The 11,204-nt window shown below is 46.8% G+C and overlaps 1 protein-coding gene across 1 annotated transcript in view; it reads left to right on the forward strand.

The window, feature by feature from the left end:
• Nucleotides 1-11,204, forward strand: part of TMCO3 (transmembrane and coiled-coil domains 3) — a 58,640-nt gene that overhangs the window by 34,974 nt on the left and 12,462 nt on the right. Inside the window, exon 10 of the mRNA XM_025364710.1 lies at nucleotides 8,740-8,935. Coding sequence (XP_025220495.1) covers nucleotides 8,740-8,935 — 196 coding nt within the window. The remainder of the gene's footprint in view (nucleotides 1-8,739; nucleotides 8,936-11,204) is intronic.

Genomic DNA, 11,204 nt, shown 5'->3' on the forward strand with positions numbered 1-11,204 from the left:
CATGTTTTCGGGGATTCCATTTGGACTCATTTATAATGTTTTGAGTGTATTGCTGTGTGTGGTTTTCTTGGTTGCTCTGGGTATTACAGTGGACACATGTAACTTATCGCCGTTTGCTGGAATCCACATTTTACCACTTCATGTGAAATGTAGAAGTCTTATTTCCACTTAGCTGCCTCCCCCGCCCACATGTTAAATAGTCACGCACTACATAATGACGTTTTGGTCAGTGACGGGCCACCTGTACAGCAGTGGTCCTGTGGGATTCTATGGACATGAATGATTCCTGCTGCCTAGTGACGTTGCGGCCATGGTGATGTCGCAGGGCAGTGTAATGCCCCCGTGCTTGTGGTGATGCTGGCATGAACAAACCTGCTGCACTGCCAATCATATAAAAGTCTCATACACCCAATTAGGTATGCAGTGGAATACTTGATAACGATAACAAATCACTGTTACTGGTTTATGTATTTTCTATACTCTACTTTTTATCATTAACTTAGAGTGTACTCCTTCTACTTATAAAGAAAAAAGTTAACTGTCAAACAGCCTCAGGCAGGTTCTTCAGGAACTATTCTAGAACAAGCCATTGTCATCATTGGAGACAACAGCTCTGTGCCCGTTATTCCCCTGAAGACCTTGCAGTGGGAAAGATGTGGACGTGGACGACAGCGACACTGATGGTCCTGACCCTGGGTGGGTTTAGGCTAATGTGTGTTTGTGTCTTAGTTTTTAACAAAAAAGTTTTAAAAGTTAAAAAAAATTACAATAGAAAAAAACTTATAGAATAAGATAAAAAGAAAGAAAATATTTTTTGTATAGCCGTACAGTGTTTCTGTGTTGTGTCATTACAAGGGTCAAAAAGTTTTTAAAAACCTTAAAATTTATAAAGTTAAAAAGTTACAGTAAGTTAAGGTTAATGCTGAAGAAAGAAAAATATTTTTAATAAACTCAGTGTCGTTGGCCAGGTGTGGTGGCTCACACCTGTAATCCTAGCCTTTGGGAGGCCAAGGCAGGAGGATTGCTTGAGCTTAGGAGTTCAAGACCAGCCTGGGCAACATAGAAAGACCTCGTCTGTACCAAAAAAAAAAAAAAAAAAATAGCCAGGCATGGTGGCGCACACCGGTAGTCCCAGCTACTCTGGAGGCTAAGGCTGTAGGATTGCTTGAGCCTGGGAGATAAAGTCTGCAGTGAGCTATGGTCATACCGCTGTGCACCAGCCTGGACAGCAGAGTGAGACACTGTCTCAGATTAGTGTAGCCCGAGTGGACAGTGTCTGTGGCGTCTGCAGTGGTGCACAGGGTCGAGGCTTTCACATTCACTCACCCTCACTCCCTGACTCAGAGCAACTTCCAGTCCTGCAAGCGACCTATATGGGTGTGCCATTTTTATCTTTTATGCTATACTTTTAGTGTATATTTTCTGTGTTTAGATATGCAGATACTTCTCATTGTGTTACAGTTGGCTGCAGTCACATGCTGTGCAGGTGTGTGGCCCAGGAGCAGGAGGCTGTGCCAGGTGGCCTGGGTGGGTCTGGGTTTGTGTAAGTGCACTCTGGGGTGTTTGCACAACCATGAAATTGCCTCATGATGCTTCTCAGAATGTATCCCCGTTGTGAAGTGACACATGACTGTATAATTGTTGTCTTTTCTCTACTTTTATTGAATACCACATCAGATGGTGTTGTAATTTTTGCTGCAGACATCAAATACAGTTTTGAAAACTCAGGAGGAAAAGGATAATCTATTCTTCTCACACCTATTTTTGATGTTGTTTTCCTTCTGATGTTCCAAGCTATCTTCTGTAATCATTTCCTCTCTGTGTGGAGAACTTTCTTCGGTCATTCTTTCATAGTTAATCTGCTGGCCACAAATTCTCTAAGTGTTTCTTCGTCTGGGAATGGCCTTTGTCCCCGCGTCACTCCGAGGGCTTCTCACGGGATGTGGATTTCCAGGTGGTGTCTCCCCTCGTCCCGTGCCTGGGAAGTGCGTGTCCCAGCTCCCGGCTTCTGTGTTCCAGCTGTGAAACCTGCTGCCATTTAGGCTTGTGCTCCTCTCGAAGGAATGAGGGGTTTCTCTCTGGCAGCTTTCGAGGTTTTTTCTCTGTCTTTAGTTTTCAGAAATTGTACAACTGTGCGTCCCAGAGCCGACTTCTCTGGGTTTGTTCTGTTTGGATTCACTCGGCTTCTCGTATCTGTGGGTTTATGTCTTTTGGCTAACAAGAAATTTTCAGCCATTATTTCCTCACACCCTTTTTCAGTCCACTTGCTGTCTCCTTCTGCAATTGCAGAAACTTAGAAATCTGCTCTTTTGTTAGGGGCCTGCGGGTCCCTGAGGCCTTGCCCGTCCTCAGTCCGTTTCTCTGTGTTCAGGCAGATGAATTCTGTCTGTCTTCGGGGTCACTGATTCTGCCCTCTCTCATCTCCACTCTGCCGCTTAGCCCATCCCCAGAGATTTTTATGATGACTGTATTGTTTTAGTTGTATAATTTCCACTTGCTTCTTTTATGTAGCCTGTATTTCTTTGCTGAGGTTTTCTATTTTTTATTTGTTTACAGAGAGTGTTTGTGGCTTTTTGAAGCGTTTTAATCATGGCTGCTTTAGCACCCTCGTCAGATAACTCCAGCATCCATTCGTCTCGATGTGAAGTCTGGTGCTTGTCTTTTCTCCTTCAAGTTGTGATTTTCCCGATTCTTAATATGATGAGTGACTTTTCGTTGTATCCTGGGTGGTTCGTGTGTTTATTAGGAGGCTTTAAACCAGTGGCTCCCCTGCGGAGGGTGGTGTGAGGCCTGGCCAGGGGGTTCTGCTTCCTGCCAGGCCCCCAGCCCCACCCCTGCCCGAATGGCTAACAAGAGCTTCCTCATGGCAGACGGTGGGGTGGAAAAATTTTTTAGTATTTGCCTTTTGCCAGATTTTACGTTAAGTCTTCCCTGCTGTCGGTACCTCTGCCAGGCAGGCAGGAAAGTAGAAGGAATGAATGGCTTTTTACGTGGGTTTTCCAGAGGTTCAGCCCAGGCTAGAGCCCCAGCTTGGCTGTGCTCTGGCCGTGCAAGCCTTGGCAGCTTTCTGTAAATTGGGGAGGATGTGGGAACAGTGCCTGCCTGGTGGACCATGGGAAGATTGAAAGAGACAACCAGGCAGGGCGCTCAGTGCAGCTGCTGGTGGAAGCAGTGGTTAAAGTTCACTCGCTAAGAGGGTCCTTATGATTGCCATTTTCCTTTGATCCACATGTCTTTAAGTATCGGAAAAATAACACTTTTAGTCCCAACCCCCAAATCGGAATCAGTTCTTATTCCTTCTGGCTACAATCTTCAACATAAGTGAAGGACAATTTGGACAACAGAAAGAAGAGTTGTCATGCTGGCGGGAGATGACTTGACTTCTATTTAAGAGGTCTGAGCGTTTTTCATGCACAATCAGTTATTCTCAGCGGAGGGCGGACTCTCCATACTAAACAGGCAGAGCCCTGGCAGAGACTGCAGGGCCCTTATAAAACTCAAATACCGTGTTGATCTCACTGCCACTTTCTTTCCAGTTACACACAGGTCTAAAACGTTGGCATAGATACTGTCTTAATCAGAAAACTTTTAAAGCTTTTTTTTTTCATTTTTCCAATTCAGAAAATTAATGCAGTACAGGTATTGATCCCACTGAAATTGTTCTAATTCAGTCATGACGCTTCATGTTTACAAAGAGTTAATGACTTGGAAAAGTACTCTGTTATACTGTTAAACTTAAGAAAGAATTAGGCCAGGCGCGGTGGCTCACGCCTGTAATCCCAGCACTTTGGGAGGCCAAGGGGGCGCGGATCATGAGGTCAAGAGATTGAGATCACTCTGACTAACACGGTGAAACCCCATCTCCACTAAAAATACAAAAAACTAGCTGGGCATGGTGGCACGTGCCTGTATTCCCCGCTACTCGGGAGGCTGAGGCAGGAGAATCACTTGAACCCAGGAGGCAGAGGTTGCAGTGAGCCGAGATCACGCCACTGCACTCCAGCCTGGGCGACAGAGCAAGACTCCATCTCAAAAAAAAAAAAAAAAGAAAGAAAAGAAACAGAATCAGAATTATCGACCACAGTCCTCATGATGCTAACACAGAGCTCCCGTCTGACCCAGCTGTTCACTTCTCGGTATTTATCCACAAGAAAGAAAAACATACATCCACATAAAGACTGGTCCACGGTGGTGATGGGGGTACAACAGTGTGAATCCACGTGATACCACAGAGTTACGCACTCAGAAATGGTTAACTTGGTACATTTTATGGTATGAGAATTTCACCACAATGAAAAACTTGTACATGAATGTTCAAGCAGCATTATTCGTATAGTTAAAAAGTATTAAGAACTCAAATGTCAGTTAGATAACAGGTGGATATAAAAAACATACTATAGCCAAACAAAGGAATATTATTCAGCCATAACATAGAATGAACATTTGTAGGGTCCAGCCCCACAGGGTCAGTGGGCTTTTCTCCCTGTGTGCAGAGACGAGAGATTGTAGAAATAAAGACACAAGACAAAGAGATAAAAGGGAAGACGCGGAGACCGGTAGTGGCCCCGAACGCCTGGCTGCGCTGTTATTTATTGGATACAAAGCAAAAGGGCAGCGTAAGGAGTGTGAGCCATCTCCAATGATTGACAAGGTTGCGTGAGTCACGTGTCCATTGGACAAGGGGCCCTTCCCTGTTTGGCCACCGAGGCGGAGAGACAGAGGGAGAGAGAGGACACAGCCTACGCCATTATTTCTTCATATCAGAGGTTTTTAGTACTTTCACTAACTTTGCTACTGCTATCTAGAAGGCAGAGCCAGGTGTACAGGATGGAACATGAAGGCGGACCAGGAGTGTGACCGCTGAAGCACAGCATCTCAGGGAGACGGTTAGGCCTCCGGATAACTGCGGGTGGGCCTGACAACCACGAGAGGTGGAGGAGCAGAGTCTTCTCTGAACTCCTCCAGGGAAAGGGGGACACCCTTTCCAGGTCTGCTGAGTAGAGGGTGTTTTTCCTTGACACTGACGCTACCTCTAGACCACGGTCCACTTGGCAATGGGCGTCTTCCCCGACGCTGGCATTACCGCTAGACCAGGGAGCCCTCTGGTGGCCCTGCCCGGGCATAACAGAAGGCTCACACTCCTGTCTTCTGGTCGCTTCTCACTATGTCCCCTCAGCCCCTATCTCTGTATGGCCTGGTTTTTCCTAGGTTATGATTGTAGAGTGAGGATTATTATGATATTGGAATAAAGAGTAATTGCTACAAACTAATGATTAATGACATTCATATATAATTCTATGATCTATATCTAGTATAACTATTCTTATTTTATATGTTTTATTACACTGGAACAGCTCGTGCCCTCGGTCTCTTGCCTCGGCACCTGGGTGGCTTGCCGCCCAGAAACATCGATTCATCCTGTAGCACAGATGAACCTTGAAAACACGATGCTTGTGAAAGAACTGGACAAAAAGGCCACACTCTGTGTGATTCCATTCATACCAACGTCCAAACTAGGCCAGTCTGTACAGAGAGAATGAATTACTGGTTGCCAGAGGCTGGGGAGGTTGGGGGAGATGGGGAGCGAGTGCTAATGGGTACAGGGTTTCTTTTTGGGGTGATGAAAGTATTCTAACATGGGTTGTGGTGATAGTTGTGTAACTTTGTGAATATGCTGGAAACCATTGAATTGAATACTTTTAAATGGGTAAGTTGTATGGTAAGTGAATTATATATCATAACTGTTAAAAATATATATGATATTGGCCGGGCACGGTGGCTCACGCCTGTAATCCCAGCACTTTGGGAGGCTGAGACAGGCGGATCACGAGGTCAGGAGATCGAGACCATCCTGGCCAGCATAGTGAAAACCCATCTCTACTAAAAACACAAAAAAATTAGCCGGGCGTGGTGGCGGGCGCCTATAGTCCCAGCTACTAGGGAGGCTGAGGCAGGAGAATGGCGTGAGCCCAGGAGGCGGAGCTTGCAGTGAGCTGAGATCGGGCCACTGTACTCCAGAGCCTGGGTGACACAGCGAGACTCCGTCTCAAGAAATATATATATATCTATATATATATTTTTAAATTATTTTAATTAGACATAGAAGAACATGAATAGACTAGAAATATATATACATATGTTTTATATATATATAAAACAAGGTGTTAATGATTTTCTACTAGTAGACTAGCAGATTTGTAGTAAGTTTTTTCTACTGTATATACTTTTCTGTAATTTGGGAAAACCTCCCTTTCAATTTTAATAACCAGGGAAAATTTATATTTAAAATATCAAAGAAAGAAAATTAGTTGCAATGTAATAAACTCTGCTTTCTTATTAGGCTTTATTCAGAATTAACCTTGTTCATTCCTAGAGGAAAGAACTCTTTCCCTCATAATATTTCACAGGTAATTCGACTTGAGTAAAGCAGGAAACACCCACCCTCACACCAAAGAAGGGTGATGGCACTGCCCACTCATCAGACTGGGCACCATTAGAAGCTGGGTGGGGCCCAGGTTGGGAAGTGGGGTGCCTTGGGTGTCATTGTTGGGATGGGAATTGGAGCAACCTCCTGGCAGCCCACCAGACAGCACCTGTCACAGTGGGAGGTGCCTGTCTCACTTAGTGAGCACCCACTGCCACCATCAATAGACCCACAGGCCCCTTGGCCACCGCAGTGCACAAGAACCAGGATGGCCGTGGAGTCCGTGTGAGAACCGGGACAGCCCTTGCATCTGGCTGAGCAAATTCTGGTGCACCCCGTGAGGGAGCCCTTCCTCACCTGTCAGCGGATCAGACGTGCTGATGGGAAGCTTGTCCAAACACGCTGAGAGGAGGCAGCCAGAACAGTCATGGACACGGTGCGCCCCATACGTGCAGATCAAGAGCAGCACACACGTGTGGACCTGCAGGTGGCATGGCAGTGAGCCGGAATCCTGAGAAACTTGTGACGGTGATCATCTTTCAAAGAGGTCAGAGTTGAGTGCACTGTGGCTTCTGATTGGCGTCTTTCTGAGTCCTCATCACTGCATTTCATGGACACTGTGGGAGTCTTTGGGGAATGAGACCTAAATCCAAACCCTGGGGACAGTGGCTGTGGAGAGCTTGTGTGGCTGTTAGGGGCTTGGCCCTGGAGCCAGACACCTGGGTTGTCCCCAGCTCTGCTCTGGGCGTGTGGCCTGGAGCAGATCACCTGGTCTCTGCCCCGTTCTCATCTGTGACGTGGCAGTGGGGGTCGGACAGTTTTCAGCGGGCTGCCATAACAGGTGGCACACAGTGCTCTAGGGGCCCAGGATGCAAGGGTGAGCTCAGCAGAGGACATTCCCCATGTGGGGAGCCGCTCTTGTGTTTCGGAGAGAGAATGAGTGAATGATGAACAAATGAGTGGTAGACAAGACGTCTGCAGCAGGGAACCACCCTGCGAATGATTCAGACGGGGCAGTGAGCTGGTAAGCAACAGTGAGCTCCAGACTGGCGCAGGCTCTGCCTTGGAGATGGGGCTGGAATTTGAGGAACGCAACTGAGCCTGTGGAGAGAAGAGTCTAGGGTAGGGACCTTCCAGGCAGCGGGCTCTGCGGCTTGTGTGGGTGGGCTGCTCGGTGGCCTGGGGCAGTGGAAGGGCATGGCAGGGCAGAGAAGCCTGGGTTCCATCCCAGCGTCCAGGAGCTGATGGAGGATCCTGATGAGCTGTCTGGGCCTCTGTGTGGAGAGCAGATGGGTCAGGAGGAGGCCACTGGAGCTGCAGGGGAAGGGGTGGCGTTCCAGACAGGGACCACGGTGCTGGGCCCAGGGCCAGATGTGGGCCCGGCAGTGTGACGAAGCTGTCAGGAGTACAGCAGGCCTGGACTGCTTGGCTGTGAGTCCGTCTCCGTTCCTGCCAGGGCTGCAGAAAGGGGCCTCCTTCCGAGTCGCAGACGTGGGCACAGCGGGCTCTGAAGGACGCTGCCTCACATTTGCTTCTGTGGCTGCTGTTGATCCCTTCATTCCATCCCTCTGCTTCAAGCTGAGCTCTGCTCTGATTCCCCCAAGGAATCGTGGCAGTTTGAGATTTGAGTTTCCGGCACTTCTGCTTTAAGCCAGGCTGCAGAGGCTGACACTCTTGGGAATCATAGGTTTCTTCCACCGAGGAAACTTTCACCAGAATTGTGGCCTGAGTGGTGGAAGGCTAAGGTTAAATACAGGTATATTTGTAAAGACCTCAGATAGTGGAAGTCCGTTGGCTGAGATGGTGATCTATTCTGATATCCGGGTAGTATATTATAAACGGAACATAGCAAAGAATTACTTTCTACAGACACAGACTTCAGTGGCTGTATCAGGAGTGCCTTGATGATGGTCGCTAGAGTTCGTCCATCAGGAGACTGTGGTGGGGCACGGAGAGCAACCACTGCCTGACAGAGACTTTCACGTGCGGCTGAGGCCTGACGAGGAATTTTATCATCAGGCATCAGCTGAGATAGGAACGCCGTCAGTCGAGAATTTTCACATCCTAGAATACGTATTCACCCCAAAGTATTGACTGCAAACCAATCCAGCTTCTACCTTTGGCTCAACATAACTTAATTTCTGAGATGAGTATGATTCATAGGGTGTTTTTGTATTTGAAAATAAAGATGTGTGTGATTCAGGTAATTTATTTTGTAGCATGTTAAAGAAAAAAAGTGAAAGGTTATTTCATTGAGTTTTAGAGAACTGTGTTTTGGAAGTGAAATCACATGTTGCTTCTTTTTTCTTTCCTAGCATTGTCATGGAAGTTCTGCGAATCCTGGTTTTGATTGGTCAGATTCTTTTTTCGCTAGCGGCGGTTTTTCTTTTATGTCTTGTTATAAAGAAGTATCTCATTGGACCCTATTATCGGAAGCTGCACGTGGAAAGCAAGGGGAACAAAGAAATCCTGATCTTGGGAATATCTGCCTTTATCTTCTTAATGTTAACGGTAATTCTCAAACTGTGTTATTTATGAAATCTGATATCTCTTTCACTGAAATCTTGTGATCCATTCTTTACCTTTTCATTTTAATAATGGTTAAAATATTTGAAACATTTACTAGTATTTTTTATTTTATACACACTTTCTTATACTACCCATCAATATGTAATACAATGAGCTAAACCCGTTTAACTGGCTTGACTCATACTCTTAAGCACTTTGCTAAAATACTGTTTGTGAGTATTACATTAAATCTGTGGGCCAGGTGTAGTGACTGACACCTGTAATCCTAGCATTTGGGGAAGCCAAGGCAGGAGAATCGCTTGAGCTCAGAAGTTTGAGAACAGCCAGGACAACATAGTGAGAACCCCTCCTCTACAAAAAATAGAAAAATTAGCCGGGCATGGTTGTGCTCACTTATAGTACCAGCTGCTGGAGAGACTGAGCTGGGAGGATGGCTTGAGCCCAGGAGGTCAAGGCTGCAGGGAGCTGTGATCGCACCACTGCCCTCCAGCCTGGGTGATAGAGCAAGACCCCATATCAAAACAAAAAAACTGTGATCATAAAAAGCGCCATAAACACTAATATCAAACCATGCTACTCTGTCTTAAATTTTCAAATAGCTTTCAACCTGAAATACAAAATTAAGTTTGGAAAAGCAGTTTTTAACTCTGTGTTGCTCACATGCTAATTAACTGTATGACTTATGCCATGTGGAAGGTTAAATAAATAAAGTTCATTTTGGAAAGTGGGCTTCTCCTTACTGAGACGACAGTCTGTACATGAGAGTGGCAGGAAATGCTCCTGGACCCCCATAGAGAGCCTCAGTGGTCCTGACAGCGCACCTGGGCACCGTCACCGTTCAGCCCAGCAGGTGCACTTCCTGCTGTTTATCCCACAGAAACAAAGCCATGTTCACACAGTAGTAGCCTGTACACAGGTGTTTATAGCAGCTTTATTCATATTAGCCATAAACAGTCCAAAGGTACTTTAGTGGGTAAATAAATGTTCAACAAACTGAGCTGTGTCCACACCACAGAATGCCACTCAGCAGTAAAACCACCAGCACACACCTCCTGAGAACTGTGCAGAGTGGGCAGGCAGCCCCCAAAGGCTGTATACTGTGTGGTTCTTTTTGTGTCACATTTATGAGGTGAGAAGATTACGAAATTGAGGAAAGGCTCGTGGTTCCCAGGAACTGAGGAAGAGTGGTCTGGGGAGGGGCTGGGGATGGCATTCGCTGTCTTCGCTGTATCCGTATCAGCACCTGAGTGGGGTCTTGTGGTGAAATTTGGCAAGATGTTACCATTGGGGAAACTAAAGGGTAATGAGGACTTTGTATTATTTCTTAAAACTGCAGGTTAGTATATAATTATCTCAAAATAAAAAGTTTCCGGCCGGGCGCAGTGGCTCACACCTATAATCTCTGCACTTTGGGAGGCTGAGGCAGGCAGATCATGAGGTCAGGAGTTTTAAGACCAGCCTGGCCAACGTGGTGAAACCCCGTCTCTACTAAAAATATAAAAATTAGCTGGGCGTGGTGGCACACGCCTGTAATCCTAGCTACTCAGGAGGCTGAAGCAGGAGAATTGCTTGAACCCAGGAGGCAGAGGTTGCAGTGAACTGAGATCGCACCACTGCACTCCAGCCTGGGCAACAGAGCAACAAGACTCCGTCTCAGGGGGAAAAAAAAAAAAAGTTTCCACCGGGCGCAGTAGCTCACACCTGTAATCTCAGCACTTTGGGGGGCCGAGGTGGGTAGATCTTCTGAGGTCAGGAGTTCGAGATCAGCTTGGCCAACATGGTGAAACCCTGTCTCTACTAAGAATACAAAAATTACCTGGGCGTGTTGGCACACGCCTGCAGTCCCAGATACTTGGCAGGCTGAGGCAAGAGAATCACTTGAACCCAGGAGGCAAAGGCAGAGGTGATAGAGCAAGACTCTGTCTCAAAAAAAAAAAAAGTTTCCATTTTAAAAAAGTAAATTGGCCAGGCGCGGTGGCTCAAGCCTGTAATCCCAGCACTTTGGGAGGCCGAGACAGGTGGATCACGAGGTCAGGAGATCGAGACCATCCTGGCTAACACGGTGAAACCCCGTCTCTACTAAAAAAATACAAAAAACTAGCCGGGCGAGGTGGCGGGCGCCTGTAGTCGCAGCTACTCGGGAGGCTGAGGCAGGAGAATGGCGTGAACCCGGGAGGCGGAGCTTGCAGTGAGCTGAGATCTGGCCACTGCACTCCAGCCTGGGCGACAGAGCGAGACTCTGTCTCAAAAA

The sequence above is a fragment of the Theropithecus gelada genome, chromosome 17, assembly GCF_003255815.1.
Source record: "Theropithecus gelada isolate Dixy chromosome 17, Tgel_1.0, whole genome shotgun sequence".
Lineage (NCBI taxonomy): Eukaryota > Metazoa > Chordata > Mammalia > Primates > Cercopithecidae > Theropithecus > Theropithecus gelada.